The sequence below is a fragment of the Ostrinia furnacalis genome, unplaced genomic scaffold, assembly GCF_004193835.3.
Source record: "Ostrinia furnacalis isolate ACB-3 unplaced genomic scaffold, ASM419383v2 OfSCF2780, whole genome shotgun sequence".
In the NCBI taxonomy this organism is placed as follows: domain Eukaryota; kingdom Metazoa; phylum Arthropoda; class Insecta; order Lepidoptera; family Crambidae; genus Ostrinia; species Ostrinia furnacalis.
The window spans coordinates 527,069-551,827 of NW_021133019.1; the positions used below are offsets into that span (position 1 = coordinate 527,069).

The window sequence follows — 24,759 nt, forward strand, 5'->3', positions numbered from 1 at the left end:
GGAGCGTTTCCCAGACGCGACCCTCGCCCTAACGTTTTTCTTTGTCGCTTTGAAATGATACGCCCAAGCGAAATGATTTAAACGTACACAATTTGTTTAAGACAAACGGAATAATTGACTTCTTTGTTGTAATTGCCATTATGTGAGACTGACTTAGGCCCGGTTACTTCCAAGGCTGAGCGAAGCGGAGCAGAGCGGAGAAGGGTTTTGAATAGCCAATCAGATTTCATTATTTCCACTTCTCTTCTCCACTGCCGCTGTCAAATTCTACAGAAAAATTTGACGGCCCGATACTTCTTCGCTCCGCTCCGCCTTGGTGAAAACCGGGCCTAAGTCTAGCGCTACTCCTAATACTTTGACGTTGTAATACCTACTTTAAAATAATATTTTTCGATTTATTAAGGTCTATAAATGTTAAAAAATAAATTGCTAACACACACAGGCAATTTGTTAGGTACTTTATAAACATTGAAAACAAACAATTTTCCATTGGATTTTCTCACTCGACAAAGCAATTGGTGAACGCAGCATTTTTCCTACCGCTGCATTTGCTCCGTTCGGAATAAAGAGATGGAAAATTTTTAATTAATAAAGTAAATATACTTCCTGGTACTGAAATCAATTAATAAAGGCACGAAAAGTTAATTTAAAATGTATATTGTTGGGTAATGAAATGGTTATTTGATAATAATAATATGCGTTCATTCCCTACTTATTTAATATTCTTCTTTAATTAAATTCTTCTTAAATTATCCTTAGTAACTTAACTATTATGTTAAGGTTTCGCACTGGTTATAAGCAGGTGTTAATTTTGCATAAATTCTATTATCAATTTATTCATCACTAATGTGGTGTAATGGCAAAGACCGGTCTCATATTATGACGCTGTGGCAATGATGAAAGAGAATGGTAGTCGACCACACCAACTGGCCAGTTCTCATTGCGTTGCCTTCGTCACTGCACGCAACGGTAGGTTTAAAAAAAAGTTGCTTACCGCCAAAATTTGAACTTCGAACATTGGAACACTAAAATTTTATCGTTTTTCTTTTGTTCAGTCAAATAGAAAAGTTAACATCTATCGTGTTTTGTTTTGTTTTAGAGAAAGACAGTGCGTTGTTTTAGTGAATGTAACTGAAGTTTTTTGGAGAAAAACAAATTAAAAAGGTAAGGCTATCTTTTGATTTACATAAATGTAAAATATGTATTTTTATTACTATCAAATAAAATCATCAAAGTAGGTTACGTTCTATAAAATGTTTTCACAAATCGATAGTGCAAAAGTAGTATTACATCATTGCAAAAAGATGGTTCGGTAATAAATTGCATTGTGTTTAATTACCTCTCTTTGCACGCAAGTACAACATTGCACTGAAGAAAATACAAGGTTAATTTATTAAACTTATTAATTAGAGTGGCAAATTCATTGAAATGCTATATTATTTCATCACGATACGATTTATAGAGCGTAACACACTTATTGACTTACGCATACTTTACCCGGAGGTTCCGAAAGAGGAAAATAGTTTTGGTACCGAACCTTCTTTGGCATTGAAATATAATTATTGTTGTTTGGAATAATTATTGTATTTTTTTATTCTTTTACTGGGTCATTATTATCTAATACTAGTTGACCTGGCAAACTTCGTACCATCTACTTATGTTCATCAAAAATAATGTAGAATTCTAATGGTGAAAGAATTTTTCTAATCCGTCTAGTAGTTTCGGAACCTTTTCAATACAAACAAAAACTTTTCTCCTTATAACATTGTCGCAGATTAATTTAACAGACAAATGCCAAGAAAAAATCCTTGCGAGAAATGTAATTAAAAAAAAATATAGGCGTCTTTGCCAAATCGAATACGAAACATGCTATTATCAAAAGGTTGGCACTGCTCTCCATCATTGTAGTAAGATTATGTCTTAACTATATACCCATTGCCTGCGAATAACCCCGTACTGAAGAATTAATGTGATAAAACAATGAAAAAATACTTGACACTTTTATTTTTATTTTTCAATGTAGCAGAAGAAATAGTTGATATTTTTATTTGAATCGTATCCAAACATTTTATGTACCATGAATTAAAAAAGTGTTAAGGTACATTATACGGAGAATTCGATTTTCCCGAATGTATTTATCAAATAATATAAAATCAACTAAATACAGTCAATTACATCATTAAAATGAGATTTTTTTTTTTATCCACAACGAGGAAGCTCTTGGCCTGTATCTCACCTGATGGTAAGTGACGATCAGGCCGAAGGTGGAAGCGAGCTTCACCCGGAATCCTCAACCACGGAGGAACTGGCTATCTTACCTCTAACTGCCGGAACACAACAATGCTGTTAACATTGTTGTTATGGTGACAGACTTAGGTAAGATGGTGGTAGCTAGCCAGGCGGACTTAGAACAAGCCCTACCACCAACCAAACCGAACAGAAAAATCTGCCCCCACTGGGAATCGAACCCGGGACCTCTGCGTCTGAAGCAGGTGGTCTTACCACTAGACCACAGAGGCGGTTAAAATCGGCGACGAGGCGGAGATCGTTAGTTAAAATAATAATAATAATTAAGTAATCCTACTTATTCACGTTACAAATACATAATTAATTAGAAATAATACCCATCAATTATAAATATTCTGTTTAACAAATTACAGAAATTAAGCTGTTAATAACACATTTCACAAATTAATGATTATCTGTTAAACATTATTAATTTTATTAATCGTAATTACGTCTTGTTTATTTTATGCACGAGTAACCACCAAAATGTACCGACACGTCAAGTTAAGAACTGAGGCATCTTATTTAGCTGTGATAGAGTCGACTTTGAAACAAAAATGTATCGTCTCATGTGCTATTGTTTATACTGAGCTGGCTATTGTTTTGGAATGCTTTAATTAATCTTATATTCTAGTCACAAGTTTCAACCTGATTCACCACAATGGCAGCCAGATAAACCATTTTGCCTCTACACATAAATAAACAGAGTGCAAACACACAATAGCTCTGATGATAACTATGGTATTTGCAACTAAATAAGTTATGAGTAACTCTCCTATCGATTCCACCACCTTCGGCCTGATCGTCACTCACCATCAGATGAGATGCAGGTCAAGAGCTTCCTCGTTGTAAATTTAAAAAGAAAACAATCATTTTAGTCATAGGACGTCAACTGATGAACATAGGCCTCCCCCAATGATTTTCATATTGACCGGTTGGTAGCGGTCTGCTTCGCGCCTTCCTTTCCTTTTAGATATTAATAGATAAAAATATTAGCTAGGTACGTTTTAATAGTTCCCAGTAAACAGATTTTTTTAAAACTAACACAAACTTAACTCTAAACAAAAAAAAAAGAATAATAATACCTAATATTCTCATCTACATAGAAAATAGGGGCTAGATCATAAACTCTATTATCTATCTCTACCAACTTCTCGAAGAAGTTGACTGGTGTTGACGTATTGCATACAATCCGAAGCCTTTAATAGTACTTGATAGAGTCTAATTACGTACTTGTCAATAAAATGCTTTTTTTAAATAACTACTCGTAGTAATTCATACTTGCAACAGAATTACACTTACTCACACGCACAACTTGAAACATGCCCTATACTTAAAGATACTTTGTCAGTCTACTATTAATGTTTTCGACATTCATACAGATCTCAAGGTATTAATGCACATGGCAAGAAGATTACGGGTGTTGTAACTATGATTATGTAGTTACAAGCCAAATGTCTAAGTTCAAACTTAACTACAATGGATGATTAATAAAGGGCCATTAATGATTTCCCAGAAATTTAATTAATTTGCGTAGGTAATTATTGTAATTAATCATTGAACAATGTTGATATTTTCAATAATGCCACATTCTGGTTAAATATTCATATTGTTAAATATTTTTATTAAGGTATTTTTCTGCGCTTTATACCTAGAATTATAAGGGATTTTCCTTTATATTAAGCAAGTAGGTAATATTACTTAATTAAATTACTAGTTTATGTTTTTATGCAGAACAAGGAAGGCATTTGACCGCGCAATCGCTATTGTAGTAGTAGTAGTAGTAGTTATTAAAAACAAAATATAGTTATTATTAATAGCAATATCAGATAATACATAGCAGACGTTATCAATAAGAAGCAGAATATAAAATAATCGTCTTCTTCAACATTCTTACTTTAATTTGACACACACTAACTTGTTTCTATTTTATAAAGCACTAGCGGCCGCCCGCGACTTCGTACGCGTGGACCTCGTTTTACTCCATTATTTTAGGGGTGGAGTTTCGTAAAATCCGCTCTTAGCATCTATAGCGCATACATTTTAAATTTCAACTCTCTTACTTTAAACACTAGAATAGGACTTTCATAATATACACTTCCAACCCTCCTTTTATCTCCTTAGCCCCCGTAGTTGATTTCTAATGATACATTTTCAGTATATGTACCACCACCACCACCACCACCATTTCAGCCATAGGACGTCCACTGCTGAACATAGGCCTCCCCCAATGCTTTCCATGTTGATCGATTGGAAGCGGCCTGCGTCCAGCGCTTCCCTGCTACCTTTACGATGTCGTCGGTCCACCTTGTAGGTGGAAGTCTCACGCTACGTTTTACGGTACGCGGCCTCCATTCCAGAACCATTCTGCCCCATCGGCCATCAGTTCTGCGTACTATGTGCCCTGCCTATTGCCACTTCAGCTTGCTAATCCGTCGGGCTATGTCAGCGACTTTGGTTCGTTTACGGATCTCCTCACCAAGCATAGCCCTCTTCATAACACGATGGCGGCACATAGTAAGAATTTGCAAGGAAGTTTGTAAAAAGTCACTAATTAACACTTTGATTTGCTCGTTTAAACACAGTGAATGATTCAAATAGGTACATACAGTGAATGGTTCAATTACATTAAATATCTTTATTTATTAAATTTTCAATATTATTTACGAACAGCGCTATTAATAGTACATGTAATATTTTGTTACTAATTTACTAATGTTGTCGATAGATGGCGTTTGACAGCTTTGCCTTCATGAATATTTACGTACCTCAAAATTTTTTGTCAGGCGCAAGAAGATTTTAACCAATGACGATAGATGGCGCTTTTGCACGTCTTATGAAAATCCTAAATATTTTACGGGACCCTATTTTTTCCAAAATAAAATTTAGCCTATGTTACTCGTGAGTTATGTAGCTTTCGAATGGTGAAAGAATTTTTAAAATCGGTCCAGTAGTTTTTGAGCCTATCCATTACAACTAAACAAACAAACAAACAAACAAACAAACAAAGTTTTCCTCTTTATAAATTAGTGTAGATTATGAATCGCACGTTTCGATCATAAAATTCAAATGAATCTAAGATAACTTTAAACTTTTATTGTAGTGCATTTATGTGGTTGCGGGTAAATACTTCACTTACAAAAAAACTTTCGATGAACAGAGCTTTCTCAGAAATGTGGTTATTTATTTCCCACTTCGGCAACCACAAAAGTTCAAGTACCTCTAAAACTTATTTTGTGGTCACATAAACAGCTATCGTTTTGATAACCCCATATTTAAATGTTTTATTTTTTACCTAAACTTTTTACATTCACTCGTTAGGTTCATAGGTTACTCAGCTGTCATGTAGCCCATGTCTTAGTCCATAGAGGTCAAAGTAATAATAATACTTACATAATGATTATTTACAGTAGTATTTTACTGTAGTATCTCAAATGCAGGATGCAAATTGTTATTTTTATGATTGTATTCGTTTGTTGCATAGTAGACGGTTGCAACAAAATTGTGGGTATAGTCAGCGTCAAATAGTTCGTTAGTTGGCTAAAAGTTCGCAACACGACTTTAGTACTATTGAGATAGGAGGGTTCGACTGTAGAATCTTCTAAAATAGTTTTCATTCATTAATGACTTAAGGAGCTTTCGTTGAAGAAGCCTTATCACTGCCACCTTAGCGGCCTTTGACGATAATTATTATACAATCAATCATTTCAGAGAAAATAGCGTGCCAACGGTTGCTACTGTATAAATTAACCACTTCTTTATAGTAGTAGTGTAGATTTTTGGACGTCAATACCTAAAGAACCGTTTGAGGTATATTTATGAAATTTGAAGCTATTGTTTATCTTGCAAGTCTCAACACATGCGCCAAATTTGAAGTGTTAATGCACAGTAGTTTTTGAGTGATGAGGAGTCAAAAAAGTGGCACCAATTGATTCGTCTAAATATACGCATAGTGCAGTCCCCTCCCTGGAACTAGGCTTAACATGCTTTCGCATGTCTAAAATATTTGCTCAATGTTGATTTAGTCGATTTTCTCCTGATGGGAACATGTAAGACAAAAATAAAATTTCCAATATTACAGGCCTTCTAGAGCAGATGCCGCAAAAACTATACAAGATTATAGAAAAACTTGACTATCTCACCTGTAGCAAATTGAATAAGCTTTTTTTGGTTCATAGTAGTCATGTCACTAGGACGCATAGTTTCCGAGGATTAAGCGAAAAACCGAAAAGTGGTACCTTTAAACCCCCCTCACGCCGCCGGCTCAAGGGATAAGGGCGGGGACTTTTACTATGTTCATCTCCTAACTAGCCTAAATAAAGTCCCGAAGTCAGAAAGTGTTCCACGGATTTCCATCTATAATGCTTTATTGACTGGACTATCAGATTAACTTTATAATAACAATTAACATGCAACTAAATGTTGTTGTGGCTTATCCTATAGATTTTAGTTAAAATTGACTCTACAGAATATCATGGGAATATTAACCACTTAGGACTTAATTTGATTGCGAGTAATATGAGCATTGAGCATACTAAATCAGCCTTTGTTATGCTCCAATTTGGTTTGTGGTAATTAAAATCGAGCATTGACGTTGACGTGTGTCAATTAAAGCGCTTAGGATCCAATTATCTAGTACTACTTAGTTTTGAACACATGTCCTTCATAATCTAAATGGAATTAATGACTTTACTATAGTACGGTATGTTTTGATTGAATTGCACCGGCTCATAGTCAAACTAAATCATATGTCCCACCATGGAAAATTAACCGTTTTAATTCAGTAATCAGTGTAAACACCGGCCAAAATGTTAAAGTCTTGCAATTACGCCTGACAGGAAATTTCAGTATTTAATAATATAGCATAATGTTTTATTTAGTTTTATGTAAACTCTACATTATTTACATAAATATACAAAAAAACACAATGTGGGAAAATACAGAAAAAAGCAAAGACTGTCAATATAATTACAAATCTTCGACTTTCTTAAATAATTTAATTCAATATAAGTAAAGAATTATTAAACTGAACACAAATAAAAAGTGTTGTTGTTATGCCTAAAAGCAATTTAGCAGAAGGTATTGCTCCCTTCGACGTTGATTTGTTTTCTATTGAGTTTAACGTAAATAAACAAACAACTTTCTTGATACTCGTTTATTAAGTTATCAAAATTGTGTGCTTAATTAACTGTCCTTTGCTTTTCATCTTGAATAAATAAAGTATTTACTACCCTAGATCGCGTCTCAGTTTACATCTGGTGCGATAGCGGTCAAAACCTGCCCTGTTCTACATAAAAAAAAAACAAATACCTGTTAACCTTTTGCGTTCAGAGGAAATCAACATCCCTATCTATTTCATGCGCACGCGCTAAATATAATGTCGCAAGATAAAGTGAAAGTCGGACTCGGTTATTTACGAGAATTATTATGACACGATTACCGAGATTGATGTAATCGATTAAGACTAACCGATGCTGCACCGTAACAGGTAAACGATAACAATTAATGTCGATTATTCATTGTCTCAAATCCGGGATGTACAAAGGTTAAATTGTATCGAATGCGGTTTGGGTAATCCCAAAAAATTTAGAGCTACGTGTATTGTTATATCTTTTGGAATAATAATTGTCATTAAGTTGATTGCTTAAACAAAAGTGGCCATCTCATACGAGAATGGTGACTCTACTGCCAGAGAGAATTCGACAGATCGTCTAAATAGTTAAAAGTAGTATACATACGGGTTCATTGATGGCAGTTTTTAAACGAATTCTTTGGAGTAAAAAAATAACTAAATTCCCTTTAGTTCAGAGACCTTTTTGCAATATGTTACTGCACTAAGGACATGATGATGATGATGATTAGTTAAATTACATGTTTCCTATATTTACATTATAATTTGACGTACTATCCGTGTTTAGCAAATAGAATAATTACAAACTTCCACTGTTCTGATAAATGAACATACAACACGATACAATGCCTTAACCTTGTACGAAACGCGTACTACTTCCTTAAGGTGTTTAATAAGGTATTTAAATGTGTAGAGCTACTAGTCTTAAGGATATTACTGTTTAAAATATCCCTTACAGTGTTGGATGTAAGGCTTACATCCTTGGAAATTTTTACAAGGCTCCATCTAAGCCCAAGTTTGCTGTAAATATTATGTTTTTACAAAACACCCTGACCAAAACAAACATATTCATGTTTGTATTAAAGGGTATCAATCGCTCGACCCCTAACTTAGTCCGGTACACAAACCACACAACACGTCCGTCGTTATTATAACAACGATTAGCTATGCTCGCGACTTCGTTCGCGTGAAAATAGTTTGAATACTTCCCGGTTTTGCAACATTTTTCTTTACTGCTCCGCCCTAATTGGCTGTTGAGTGATGCTATATATCCTAAAACCTCGATAAATGCGCTATCCAACAAAAAATAACTTTTCAAATCGGACTAGTAGGTAGTTCCTGAGGTTAGCGCGTCCAAACAAACAAACTCTTCACCTTTATAGATTTATACCAAAACATTGACCAACATGTTGAAACTACGCAATTTACTAGGATGTTGCTTCAAAACGCCAAAGTGCATTGCGGCCGTGCTCGTCCATGCTGCGTGTCGTAAGACGGGGAGGTCAAAACATCCATTTATATCCTCTTTTTAGATATAAAAACGAATTGTTAATTTAAAATTCGTGACGGGAAAATCCATCAATATTGTTACATACTGCTGCCACATTAATTTTAAATAATTTCCATTTTCGACTTCGAACTATGAACTGGGTCTTCAAATGAAACCAGTCAGATTAAGTATCTATTAATTATACGTCAGAACCTGTTACTTTTATGTAAAATTAATAATATCTGCTGGACGATGACCTAGTTCACAGGTGTCTTTCCCAAAAATCTTTAATATTTTTTTGAATCACGGAATATTTCAGTATCTACCCGGAAAAATATAAACTTTAATTATATCGTACCTAATAGATGTTTTAGATCATCCCTATGGATACAGCAATGAATTAATAGAAATGAGGAAAGAAAGTTGATAATATCTATAATGAGATTTTTTTCCAATGTAATAAGCTATAAGGTCTTTATTATTGTTATTTTATTATTACTACGTAGCTAATTTTATTGTTATACTCGCATTACAACAGTAATTATCTAATCTAGACAATTAACCATATAATGTATTCTGCTATTGCAAATTACCTCTCAATGACATCCTAAACAATTTATTGTATCTAAAAGTTGGAGCTGACGGCAGTACAAAGAGGCAATCTGTTATTGGTGCAAAATCTTACTCTACCCACCCACTAGGTAGTACCTGGATTTTAATGAAAAATATCTTATAATAAATTTTAAATCCTTCCTCCAAAAATGAAGAGTAAAAATGCAAACTTCACAATTAACAATGATAGCTATGATATTTTTTGCCTCAACTGATGTAATGAATGCAAAAACGTTGGAGTAGCACCAAAAAATACGCACACAAAAAATATTTAAAACAGCAATTTTACTCGGAAAACATTAATACTGAGAACTTCATCCAAATAAAATCTTACACACAATAACCGCATGGACTGATAGACAAAATATGTACCTACATGTCTATAACATTCCGTTGCCCAAATACATGGGAAGTTTAGACAATGCGGGTTGCCTGAAATACCTTTTAAATACTGTTTGAGAGAATTTAAGACCGCACTGAACTCTCATACAAGCACAATACGAGTGACTTCACTCACTTGAGAACACGTCTGAGGAAATAAGTTTTAACCAAAACATTTCGGTGAGTTCATTATTGAAACAAAATACCTACTTTACTATTATTTTGTTTTCATTCTCTTCAAATGCTTTTACCGCACTTAAAAACAAAATAAATATCTCTGTAAAAACGGCTACGAAACTCAATACACGAGTAAACCCATATTAAATATCTTCTATTTATAAAATTGTAGTTTCTGTAATATTCAAGTTCTTTCGAATTTAATCTGAAGGTGGATTTGATAAAAATTTACTCTAACAGTTCTCAAATGAATGTTTGCTTTGTTGTCTAAATACGAGAATGCTTTAAAAGCCACCAGAAGTATCATCTTAATATTTTATTTCCTTAATAAAAAAAGCATGCATTAGGCATTAAAAATTTCTTCCACGTACTGTGGTTGCTTGAATGAATAATGTATGGCACATTATGAGATATTCGCTTCCTCCGCGGTGTGATTTTAATGATACCTAACCTACTCGTGATTGTAGAGTAGCGGCAAGTTTATAAAACACCGGTTTTTTTATTTTTGTTAAAAAATCGTACGAAAAAATCCTTTTTTGTGTTTTTGTTTCATAACCTAAGATAAAGTCTTAGGGAGTATTTTTTCAGTATCATGGTCCAATAACATTAGTACTAATTATAATGGATAAATGCAACTTTTAATTAAAAAATATTTCTAAGTCTTGTAAGGGTAAAAGTGTTTTCACGGTGATTAAATGAAAACAATGTCTGGTTAATAATAAAATTAAAATCAAATTCCCTCAGTTTCTGTTTATAAATCAAGCTGAAAAACTAATCAGGTTTTCCGTTGTAAAGCCAACGCTATAAACGAGTTTTACTCCTTGGGTTTAGATTTAATTAACAAAATCTAACAACGTAAATGGTTTTATTATCTTGCACGCAATCCCGTGTATTAAATATCTTTGAGTTATTTTTAATGGGAGAATCTGCAAATTGCTGTTCAGATTACATTCATTAAAGGCATATTTAGGGTCAAATTGATTCTAAAATCAATTTATTCTAGCTCGAGTTTCGTCAAGAAACAAACTTTACGGATAATAAATAATAGATGCCACCCTTTATTGTACCAAATGTCCAGATTTTAACACAAAATTCAAAATTACCTTGTACTTACTTACATCTTTGTCTCACTATAACAAAATAAGTAAAGTGAAAAATAAACAAACATTAATTTAGCATTTTTTTCTCTTTACAGACAAAATGAGGCAGTTCGCAGCATTTATATTAACGACGGCACTAGTGTCACAATGCTATGCGGTGAGTAATTTTATTTCATAAGCATATTTCTCTTTTATTTTGTAATATTCTCTAGAATTACTATTTGCTTTCAGTTCTTTCGCCTTGAGCTATGATAATTAATTTTTTCGTTGCTTACCAGTTGATCAGTCTGTTTAGATGCGAAGTAGGTACTTCATAACTTTAAAAAAAAAATCTTGATGCAACTATTACATTATTTGCTGATGAAAGAGCATTTTTTATTGGCTGTGGCATTTCCCTAACATTAAAATTACCGCTGTCACTTTTACAAGACTGCTTTGCATGTTAAAAATTGTTAAGTAATAATTTTAGATAAAACGGCTGATGAAATTTAAATTTCTAATAGACACTTTAATACAAATACATTTTGGACTTTGACCAATATAATAGTAGACAGTAAGTTGTCCTTGAAATAACGAATACTAAGGTTTGGTTTAATGAGACAGCTGCTTACTTGATGAAGGTAAATGTTTAGCAATGCAACTTATTAAAAAGTAGGCAAGATAACATTTTGGAGTTAAAAGTAACAAAATAACATAGTGTGATCTTTACAAACTTGTTCAACAAGTACCAGTACTACTTCGAAAGTAATCAGTCAGGGCTCATGTAATTCGGAAAAAGAGAAAAACCCACCAACCAGTTTGGATTGCAGTTATAGTTGAAAACCTTTTGTGGTTTCTTTGACCTATACTTATAAATTATTCAAAGGTACGAAGTTTATTCTCAGAAGCATAGAACTACTGATCTCATTAGATGTTCGTGATGCTACTAATATAACAAGATATTACTATTTTGGCATTGAAAATGACATAAAATCAAGGGATTTCGGTGAAGTTTCATATTACACACATCCCAAGATTCGTTTCAAGTTTGTCAAAAAGCTTAGGTTGTTTTAGGACCTTAAGCTACTTTTTATCGGGCTTACAAATAAACTCTTTTGAGAAAGAGTGCTTCGAATGAGCTTAAATTGACCAATTTTTAAGTTTCCTATTCTATATCCATGCCCAATTTTTTATTTATATGCATTTCTTACTACTTTTTTTGAGCTCTCTTTGACTTTAGAATAATCTTCTTTAAGGCGAAAACATACAGCTGTAAAGATAAAATAATCCAGATTAAAGTTAAATTAAAACCCATAAATTTTCCATACCGATTAAAATATTTATTTGAACATCAAATTGTAAGCCACTTTGAGTTTTTTATATATTTAATCTCCTTTTCAACATTCAAAAGTTTTATATTAGAGGTTAGAGGAGATTATAATCCTTCAATTTCTACACTAACATTGCCGCCGTCGGGTCAGCTACTAATGATAAAAAAGAGCAATTATTTTATTTGCAACCAAATAAAAAAAAAGCTAACCTTACCTGCTGCTATTTTTTTTAAATATCTCATTTATTACCGGGAAAGAAAATAAGCCTTATTTGATGAAAAGAAAACAAGTAAGTAATTGTTGCACAATCAGACTGTTGGCGGAGGCGGAAAAGAAAGCGATTTGTCCAAATTGTCTCGCTTTTAAGGAACACTCAGGGAAATTAAAGTAATCCGCTTATGCAAAATTGAGGATAACGCGTTGAAGTGTAACATTAACAAGCAGATGGTTATTGAAAGGATTTGTTGGGAAAGAATTATTATAACAAACCAAAAAGCAGAGAAAAATAACAAAATATACTTAAGACGTTCACTAAATTAAGGCTGGGTTGTAATATCTTACTTTAACTTTAACAAACGTCAAAAATCTCTCAAACTCCATACAAAAATCACCGGTTATCGGTATATTTACCGTTAAAGTTAGGTGGTGCCTTAAATTCTTTCTAGTATAAAGTTCTTCCCAATCACGCAAAAATGGGTAAAACACGGTGTTCAGAAGCGACCAAACTACACATCGCCCGCTGGTGGCATACTATTAACAAACCCCTGCACATGCGAGTTTACGCACCGATAACATTGTTGGCATGTATGCAGTAGGGTTGACGCCGTTCTAGTTGACACCATTTTATGAGTTGTCAATACGCTACTACTTACCTAGATATTGTATAGGATGGCAACACAAACGTATAACGTCACTTGATCGCAAACTCGATGCATTCTTGTTTATTGTAGGTATCTAACTTTTATGTTAATTTTAGCTTATGAGATTTTGTGTCCTACCTTCAGAAAAGGTGGAAACACTACGCTATCATTTACGTACACTAACTAAAATTAACCATAATATTTTAATACCTATGTAAAATAGCTAGAAAAGTCTTAGTTATAAATCACAAACTTCAGTCACAAATACTGCTACCTGCTTGGCACAGCCCTAGGAGTTAGCTGAAAGTCGCTCATTCAAGCTCCACACGGTTCGCGCAGATTCTAGTTGCACTCTGACCTGACTCACACTCGTTAAGTACTTTATGGAAACGTAATTAATATTCGTAGATCTTGTGAATGGCTATAAAATTATATTAAACTCAAAAGTCGGTCAGTCTTTTGGGATAAGGAGCGTGACGTCTTTTCGCCGACTCTTTGATGAGCCGTCATTCCCATTGTGGATCCGCCGTCTCGACGTTACGTGAAATGGCTTTGTTTTATCCCAGTGAATTTCATCCATTCATATTTGTAATGAATGGAATTCATTTGAGCAAAATAATGATGATTTCAGATATGTGGCAGATAATGATCAGATTTTATTTTCGATGGAAAACCACGCATTTTCTCGCCCTGTTTTTAGTAGACTTTTATTGGTGCTGGTCGCATATTATACGGCAATAAATAAAAAGAAAAATGCCAAAAAAAGTGTTCCTGTCGAAAGCAACACGTCTATTTCTACTAAAATCTTAACTCAATAATGTTCGCTTCCGAAAATGAAATCTGTCAAGTCCTATTACCAAAATTAATTAATCAGTTCAAGTTCATTCAAACTTCGTTCCGCAGAAACTGTTGGTTGTAAGCTTCAACAATTCCAATTATTAGTATTTGGGATATCTTCAAAAGTTAAGGAAATGTTTAATTAGGGTCTTTAAACATTGCATTGAAACTCAAAACCAATACCTAGTAAACAATTTGTGCTACCTACTAAGCCTGATTTGCACCACCTAACTTTAACAGTAACTATAACGATGACAGGTGTGTTTTGTATGGAGTTTGACAGATTTTTGATATTTGTCACAGTTAAAGTAAGATGGTTCAACCCAGCCTAAGTTACGTAAACGTCATGATTGCTTGATTTGATTTGATTTTTTGATTGATTGCTTGTCTACTTCTCTTCATTCTAAGCAGACAATTTAGGTAGGTAGGTATAGTATAGATATGCTTACTATAGGTAGGTAATCATTAGATAATTATAATAAGTATACATTATTTAAATGTGTACAAAGACATTGGCACTGTGACATCTTACGCAGTTGCAATAAATATTTTTAAAAATACGATGTGCTGTCTACTGTAATAAGCTATGAAACCCCAACTTTCACATTTCATAGGCTGCGAAAGAAGATTTCATTTAGTGAAACTTTTCTACCCATTTTCTGGAAACGAGAGTATTTATCAAGGCTGTGGTTTCCATTGAATTTAATATTAAAATGGTAAATGTCATGTCTGTATTTTGTAAAACTTACTAGGTGTTATGGGTAACATTAAATGACAAACTTCCCGGGAAATCGGAATGGCGTATGACAGCGGCTCCTGTTTCTGACAAACCATTTTATAATAATCAGACGTTTGGGGCAGGAAATGTAATTTATTTATTGCCAACCAACAATAAATGCATTAACTTACGGCCAAGAACCAGCACTAAGCAGATTTCAATATTCTTTTACGAGAATGACTTGTTTTTAGGGTTCCGTACACAAAGGGTGCCAAAGAAACCCTACTGCTGCCCACTCGTCCATCTGTTAGTGGTATGTAGAGGCCAATCTTATGAATCGACAGACAGTTGACATTTTCGCAGAATGGGAACTTCTTTTGCCGCTTTATAAAATACAAAAAATAAACATTATGATTATTCCCACCTTTCATTCTCACTGTTGCGCGCTGCCAATAGCCAAGATTTTGGATCAGGAAACTTGACCGTCGATAAAAACACATAGAGAGCGTTAAGGAAAAAAGTTAATAGATATAATGAAAACATATTACAGCGTTCAATCACGTACGATGGTACAGAACCCTTCGTGTGCGATTCCGACTCGCACTTGTCCGATTTTTATTTTCTCTACCGTTGTATTCGTTTTGCTAGAGAACGGGAGTCGTGCTCCGCTGGCTCAAATGTCAATCGCGAACATTTACTTGACTCTCGGGAGTTGAACGTAAAAATATACCTTTTGCGAATGATGGATCAAGTTCTCGGGCAAATGGAGTGTTTGCATTATACCTAGACTATCGGTGATATCGGGTGAATTCGAGCTTACACGATATTTGTCAAAGAGACGTAGATACCCTTGGGACATTTCAATCTAAGTACAGAAAAAGCACAACATAAATATTTAATTCAAAGCCTATTAGTTACACGACACGGGATTTTTTAAATACAAAAAGAACCCAAAAAAAGTTTTTCCGGAATCGCTTTCAAACTATTTGTTTATTATATTTACTGTCACATATAATCATCAATAGCTGTATCGACGCAATCTTCCCATTGTGAGTAGAACTAACGTGGCTATAATAACAACGTGTCGCAACAATTGCGAGGTTCAAAATAATCGTGAATAGTAATTGTCGGTAACCGCCACAATGGATTGCATAACCGACGAGTCGGTCAATGGCAAAACTGCATAATTTTTCATGCAATTATGTACAGATGTTGTAATGTTTTCCCTTTTTATTCCCATCTAAAATGCTGTGGTATCATAGCAACCGAATGACCAATAAACTGATATAACTATATACTTTCCATTAGCTTTAACCTGTGCTTCAACGTAATTGGTTACCATCTTTAACGTTACTTTTATGAGCATCTCACTATGCAATACGCTTCTTACCTCAACTCTATTATGTAAATGTTTAAGAAATAATATTAAATATATTGTCTGTTTGTGTGTGAAAATGTTGATATTGTAAGTTGATTTGCACATGCACTACCTAACTTTGACAGTAACTTTTCAACCGACTTCAAAAAAGGAGGAGGTTCTCAATTCGACCCGTATGTTTTTTTTCTATGTTTGTTACGTGATAAATCCGCCAATTATGAACCGATTTGAACAAATCTTTTTTCGGCGTATAGGTAATACCTCAAGGGTGGTCCCATTTAATTTTAATAATAGAAAAAACAACCCCCAAGGGTGGAAAATTGGGGATGAACTTTTTATAAATCAATTTGAACGATTATTTTTTTGTTGAATAGGTATTATTAAAAGGGTGGTTTCATGCGAATTTGAAGAAAATATTTCACCCCCAAGGGTGGAAAATTGGGGATGAACTGTTTTATACGCAATATTTTTAATTTTTAGTTTTTTTTTGTGTTCACGCATTTGAAGTCGGTTTTATTTTAAAAAAAAGTTAATTATGTTATTGTTTAACAGATTTTGGACGTTTGTGACTTGTATTTGTAGTTAAAGTAAGATAAGTAGTGCAACTCAGCCCAAAACATCAGTTACAAGATAAAGTAAAGACCTTTTTTTATTAAAATGGATTAGTACCACATCCGATACTGTTGCTAAGGAAATGGGACGAGGGTAACTTTTAATCCGGGAAAACACACAGATCCTGAGGGATGTGTGGTCATCACGCTTTGTAACGAATCGATATCCACATGAGTGGAGAAACGTGACCAACGTCGGTCAAACATTTTTGAAAATAAGCAACACTACATCTTTAGTGTACAGTTGAAAATTAATTGACAAAATTAAGAATGAATTTTGAAGAACAGATGTATAAATTATTGCAGACTGTACAACGCTCGTACAAGTTATACCACACGTAAGAACTTCTACATAATTCGCTTTCTAAAGTGATAACATTGTCTTTTGTTAGAACGATTCATATTATTTTAGTAGAATTTGTGCTCCGTGTACAAACTTATTGCGAGTTGATTGAAGTTGCCAAGTCGTAACTTTCGACTTGGCAAGTTGTATACATGACTGACTTTCAACTGCTAGTGATGTTTAGTTGAAGAAAACTAACGTTTACGTGATTTTCTTGAAATTTCAGTCGTGTATACTTTAAGGTATAAAAACATTTTGCGCCAAACAACTTTAAAGGAAGTAAATGTACATTTAATACATGACAGGTTACTTTTTTGATATACAAAAATTACTTGATATAAATTAAATTTCCATTGAAATCATATTATCAAAGTCAGTCATGTTGTTTCCGAATGTTATGTAAATTAATCTAGCTGCCAATCTGTTTTATAACTGACATATTATTATACTCGTACTACAAAAACTCTTCCTCTTTCTAGCTAGAATGATTGGAAGAATAACTACGTATTTTACGCAATGACAACACCACCTTTGTTCTTACTCTATACGTACGTTGCGTGATGTCGTCATTATAGGTAGGTAGGTACTATTATTTCTTACATGACCTGTCACACTATAGTGTACTTTTAAGACAAATCAGCAGAATTATATTAATTAGTGAATTCTGATCGTCACAGCAAATTGGATATCGTTATTATTTTTCCCGGGAAAATTAAGCTGAACTATTTCTTTTATTTTTAGTACTCCTCAATGTACGAAGACGGCACGCTAAGCTGGACCACTTTGGCATCTTAGCTGGCTACATTTGAAATCTTTTACTCAGTGTCGGTATAAGTAGGTGTCGTAAACACTTGTGACCTAAAACTTACAAACCCGGTCAAAGTTGCATCCGGAAGTGGACAAAACTTAATCCTTGGACAGTGTAATTTGCAAACTGGGTTTATACTGCTTCGCACTTCCCACTTCCCACTTAAACTGAGAAGTGCAACTTACACATAGCTATGAAAGCTTAGTGTAAATATTTTGGTTCAAAACTAACATGGAAATGCTTTTTCTGCGTGCTGTGTTATTATGTGTAACATAGACTTGTTTAATTTAAGTATCTAAGGCTTAAAATTAATAATAATTGACTTAGGTAATTAAAAGGATTTATTGTCAGGTCATTCATTAATCAGATAAATCTTAAAAAAACATGTCATCATAAAAAGGATCTTTTTCTTCAATCTAAGTGAAAACAGATGAGCTTTTATGTCTCACATTTAATAATCGTAGCAAAAATGTTTCTCCATATTTTTTCTTAATCTATAAACTAGTTTAAATCTTTAAAACGTAAGCAAAATTCCAGCAAAATTACTACTAAAGTGCTGTTACAGTTGAGTTAAACGCCAATTGGAACTGAATTTGCATCCTACCAGTAAATTTAGTAGTGATTGCACAAACAAACGGGCTGTCAGTTTGTGCAAGTACGCGATAGATAGTACAAACCAATAAATCAATTATTCCCAACGCAGTTTGTCATCAAATACAGTTTTGTGATATGCAAATAAAACAATATCAGAATCCGATCAACTATTCCAATTTGTAAATCGATTTTTTGTTGAGGACATTGTTTAACTTGTCACTGATGATTTTGCAAGCAAATTAAAAAAGGATAACTGACCATAAATATCCAATCACCGAAAACATGTTAAATATGCATGAAATATCCATAAATGTCAATATGTATTCACTCATGTCAAGTTCATATCCGGAGCTGCCAATTAAGCTTCTGGATTTAAGTAACAATTCCGTTTTTGCTAGCTTACTTAATTTAATATGTAATATAATAACTTATTTTTTGCATCATATCGAACAAGGTTTAAAAATAAACAACCTCGAATGTACCAGAAATAACGTACAAGGCAGTGATTATTATAATGCACTAGTTTGTAATCGGAGTATGACCACAGTAAAAGAAAACAGTAGTACGTCTTTATACTTAGTAACTTGATTTCGCAATACTGCAAGTGAGCTTGTATGTGACGCCATCAGTACCTACATGATAATGTTTATCAAAACTACCTTACTTAGAATAATTATATTTCTTGCCTTGTCTTAAATACCATCAACCATCTTACAAGCAACATAATCTGAGAATTTGTGTCACATACGCGCAATACTATACTTTACTGACATCTTTTACTATGGTGCAACTACTAATGGCGCAACTTACACTGTTATTACGCGGTAAGATTCCATGATTCATTAATACGTTACGGTAACGACTAATACGTTTCTTGTGTTGTGACGTTAGCACTTAAACAGTTCTAGTAACGACGATTTCCATTTGCAGATCATAATGATTAAATTCCAGTGCGTAGAGTCGGTAGAGTTACAGCTAATTGCTATAATTGAGTGACATAAACAAATAAACAACGTCAAGTGCAATAATAACATATTAACGTACAAAGTTAAAGAACAAAATTGTACAAGTTACTTTTGACATGACGGCGGAAATATCTCGGCTATAATTTATTGCATATTATGCATTATTTAGTAAACTCTAGTTAGCCTTTGAATAATTTGACAGGTGGACACGCCTTGGTACGCTTACTAATAATATTACTAATTATATTTGACGGATATAGTAACTGTAGCGTATGAAATAATAATTGATCCTTTAGAAGCTTAGCACAAATCTTGTCTCCCCAAATATCTCTTTTTTGTGACAACATGGCTCCGGATTACAATTCCATCTAATGATGGATGTACGTTTTTGGGTCCACAAAATCTTCCTAGTTCAATGCCACAAATTAAATGTGATATTTTATATTTTAATCGCACTTTTTAAGTATACAGCAGTTACTGTTACATAATAATTATACAATAATGAGATAAAAATATAATTAAAAATACCTTCTTCATAATCAATGTAACAAAATTAAGTATGTAAGGCTAGTTTTCTTTTCGATCTTTGAATGTAGAAAACGTTTTAGCTTCGTACGCTGGCTCGTAAGGCTGTTGGATGAACGCACAAATTAAACTCGTAAGGGGCGTAAAAACCTTCACATTCAATGTAAATTAATTCTTACAATGAAATTCATGTTTACATGTACCACTCCTTTAACAATGCTACTGTCTACCAACGTTTTTAGAGACTCCAAACTAAGTGGGTAATGTTAGGTGTGAAATATCTACCTATCTACGCGTCTTCTGCCTAAAATTATTGTTTCTTAAGAACCTCACGATTTATTTTTCTCAAGGTAAAGATTAATCTGTCATTTCTCAACTGTTTATAAAAGGAGAGAGTTCTTTTTAAGCCATGAATTCAGATAGTCTAAATAGATTCAATATGGTATCGTATATCTAAATTATGGAATGAGTGATAAAAATAACGTCCTATGAATCTATTGAATTTGAAACTAAGACCTAAAACTACTTATAAATAAATGGTTGACATAAAAATATGAAGGATGAATCAAAATGTTGTATTTGGCTCATATGAACCGACTATGACGAAATCACGTCATGAAATACCTAATACCTAATTAACCCAATACGTCGATCAAACAGATACTAAATTAGTGTAATAATTAGCTACGCTAAAATGCATTATCTGTTCAGGTAACTCGTAAATAACTAATAGCAAATTCATCGTATAAGTAATTATGTTTGGTTGCAAGATTAATTTCCCTATTGGGATTCGCAGCATAGAAGGAACAGCTAAATCAAAGGAATTAAGTTACATTAGGTCCCACTTCTGACTTGGTGAGCCCCACATAGTGACATAACCTACCCTATCCCCGCAGGGTAGGTATGCAATTCAATGCATTTCTTCCCCGATAAAAAAGTTCCCACCACTTTTGGTTCACAATTTAATGTTAGGAAGAGAGCTTTGGTTTTATGGTATAAGTGGGTAGTATTGTAACTAATGTATAACAAATTTTATTTAATAAAAAATTTTGAACCGTAAATTCAGAATTAGATGTTACCATGTAATTTTTTTTGTTATAAAAAATAATAACTGAGTAAGTTTTAAAAAAACTTTTAATGTTGATGTAGAACGGGCTGTTGTTTTTCTTTGAACTATGATCAGAAGCACTTTGGCCAATAATATTACATAACACAAAGGCTCAGGAACTTATATTATTACCAATAATGGGTAGCCTGGAGCATCAGGTCACCTCACTACTGATTTATATTAATAAGAAAGTTTAGGTGATGGTGCATCGCAAGTGATTAACAACAGTCAATTTCAAAGCTTAACAAAACCAAACTGATAAGGTTAAAACAATATTAATTTATTAGTTATTTTAAAACATGCTTTGGGACGTAAAAACTTTTGGTTGATATGAGTAAAAGTTTGTACCTTTATTATTTCAGTTGCCTCATTTTTATAAATTATTAAGTTTTACTAACGATTGGTTAGGTATAATATGTAATCATATCAATGCAATGAAGATTGCAAAGAAAAAACAATGATCTTCAACAAAAAAGTGACAGGTAAAAATTATAGTATTATTCCACGATCTCAAAGAGCAAAAAACTTAATAATGGTACGTGCGCAAGTCGGGAAAAAAACGCCTTGTTTTGATGTTGCAAATCTACAATGTGTACTCACCTTATCTACTTAACTACAGCGTTTGTTGTCGGATTGACTAATGGCAAAATATACTTTGCCAAAACGCTTCAACTTTCTCGTGTTGTCTCTATTAACTTCCTTGGGTCAGCAAACTCTTCATTTTCCTTTTAGTTCCTTGACTTCTCAAATACCTAATTAACTACGAGAACATCGTATGAAACAAGACCTAAGTTATTCAAGATGTCGAGATTTATTAATAGTTCTTTTTCTTTTTCGGAATTCTGACATTGAGTTATTCATAACATCCAAACTATCGAATGAGCTAGTTTTATGTTATTAATACTAAGTAATAACTTATATTTCCATCAGAACGTGTACAACTGTGGTCTTTTAAGGCTGCTTTGGGTTTTTACCCGCAACATCAATAGTTCAAGGATTCATTATACAAAAAACCTTTTTTTCATTTCGGAACCACTAAGCATTATTCAAAAGACAGCAACACACAAAAACTGTAATTAACTACTTGGAAAGTCTCCAAACGAAAATAATTTAGATGAAATGCTGCAAATTTGTGATGGAAGCTGTCTCATAATAGCAACACCAGATGGCTCTAACGTGCCGCGAGGTACAGTCAAGACAAAATTAGACTATAAATAAATCGAGTCTCTTACATTTTGTTTACTACTTAGATGAAGTTTGCCTGTTCCAAGTGAGCGCTCTTTAATGCATCTTTGCATTAAGGAACGGTACTTGCGGACTGACATCTCAGTAGATTAGAGATACCTACATGAAGTTTTAAGTACGTAACTTACTGCAGTCGTGACCTTTAAATAACTCGGATCACATTATAGTGCATTCACACCAATTTTTTACTGTGCACGTATTTCAAAAGATACATTAAGCAAGTTTTTATAATAATTTATTATCAGTTGTAAATGTTGTTTGTGACATTAAAACATATTTTTATTGTAATTAATAAAGAACACTTAGTCTTATATCAACAATCTGTAGGACTTGGATTGATATTCATCGTTCATAAAATATCATTCACTTTTTACCTACTACTAACACAAAAGCTAAACGTAAAAAAAATGTCTCAGGTTATGAGTAGGTAACTTTACTAGGAATTAAGTACAGTAAAGACTTACTAGAGCCACGAAGCTGCATCACTCACTATAATACATCAAAGCAACGAAAACTATTCTTTATGAACATTTAAAAAAACAATTTCGACGGGTGCGAGGTCTCTCCCTCAGTTTATGTAAAACAGTCAGTTGAACAACACAAAGGGAACACCACTCCACAAATTAAACTCCAGTGATTGTTAACTTTGGCGGAGGAAATGAAACATTTTGAGAGACAAAACACAAGGGCTCCCTTAAATCAACCATGGTAAATAATAATTTAATTTGTTCACAGGCCCCCCAATGGATTACCTTCAATGACGGCAAATTGGGGGTCAATTTCGGCGGTTATCATGCGGCAGTCGGCATCGGTGGCATATTAGGTAAACATTTTCAATATTTCATTGGCTAAATTTAAGCGTATTTGATTTTGTAACATCAACAAAGCAAGTTTGAAATTGAGCCCTTATAATTCGTTGTTACATTATTAGTGATTAGAAATTATCGTTTTTGTTTATATTTACGAACTATCCATGAGGATAATTTAGAATTTCCATTCCAATTAACTTACAAAAGAGGTAGGTATATTAAGTTAAAAGGTTTTTTAAATTTCATGTTACAATAATTTCAGGTCAAAATGGAAGCTCGTCTGGTAGCGGGCTCTTCGCAGAGGCTGGGACACCCTACGGTCAAGCGGCACATGCTGGCTTCGGGGGCTCAATGAATTCTGATGGTCGACCAGTTGGTAAATACGTTTTCTTTGATTTCTCTTGACATTCAATGGTTTCAAGCACACAAATTGGCAATTTTAGATCATTTCACTAAAGTTCCATTTTAATTCAGTAAAATTTTCTTCAACAAAACTTTAGATTACTCCCACGTAATGTTTGTATTAAACTTGAGGGCTTTAGAAATGTTTAGTAGGTATAACCTTTAAAGCTACCTCTTAAAGAAAAGGTTAAGTAGGATATAAAATCAAAGAGATTTAATCAACAATAGGAAGTATTCAAACTGTCTGTATTTACATGATAATGAACGCCCATTGTCTCTGGATAGCGTAATAATGAAATTGGATTTACACTTAAACACGAACTTTATTCTAACGTCTGAGTAATTAAATAGGCCTAAATACAGCACCTAGCAGCACTTGATTATCTCAACGACTAATTTTAGTCACATTTTCAGACGTAATTCTCATTAGTAGCTCTTAATAAAGCATTTATTGAAAGATACAGAAATAACGTAGATTTTCTTTAATATGCCTATGTCTTAGGTGGTCTCTTCGCTGGAGCAACAGCAGGAAACAAAATTACCGCGCAAGCTGGTATCGGCGGCGCAGTGAATGGAAATAAAGTGCAAGGGAACGGTTTCGCATCAGCTCAAGCAGGCAACCAATTTGCCTCATCAGGACTGGTAGGTGACAAAGAAGCATCTCAGAAGCGAAAAGAAGAGAGGAGAAAGCGCAAAGAACAGAAAAAAGCAAAGCGTGTTAACGAAAAGAAATATTAATTGGTGCTGGACTATAATATAAACTTTTAAGATGTTGCAGTTCTGTAATTCTGTAATGTCCGTAATACTCAATGTTTCTAATAAACGTGATGGTAGTTTGTGAAATTATTTTGTTAATCCAGTGGTTTTGGAGAGGATGGGAGGGACTTTGTTACCATTCAAGTGGGCACACTTTACAGAAACTAAGACTAACAACTATGTTTACTAAAATCTTAAAACTGAAAATTTCATTATTCTGGAAAATAATGGAAGTACAAGGAGATGACTCTCCCAGAAGAATTCATCTGTGAGAAGATGCACCATGTCCAAATCTCAACTCATTTTTTGGACAC

The 24,759-nt window shown here is 33.6% G+C and overlaps 1 protein-coding gene across 3 annotated transcripts in view; it reads left to right on the plus strand.

The window, feature by feature from the left end:
• Positions 1 to 799: 799 nt before the first annotated feature.
• The window catches only part of LOC114356314 (uncharacterized), a 29,271-nt gene continuing 5,311 nt past the window's right edge, over positions 800 to 24,759 (plus strand). Inside the window, exons 1-6 of one of the 3 annotated variants that reach the window (XM_028309412.1) lie at positions 800 to 969; positions 1,100 to 1,164; positions 11,272 to 11,333; positions 23,214 to 23,301; positions 23,550 to 23,663; positions 24,192 to 24,331. In XM_028309412.1, coding sequence (XP_028165213.1) covers positions 11,277 to 11,333; positions 23,214 to 23,301; positions 23,550 to 23,663; positions 24,192 to 24,331 — 399 coding nt within the window. In that variant the 5' untranslated portion in view covers positions 800 to 969; positions 1,100 to 1,164; positions 11,272 to 11,276. Of the gene's footprint in view, positions 1,165 to 11,271; positions 11,334 to 23,213; positions 23,302 to 23,549; positions 23,664 to 24,191; positions 24,332 to 24,759 lie in introns of all 3 variants that reach the window. The other 2 variants (XM_028309411.1, XM_028309413.1) reach the window with 2 other exon arrangements.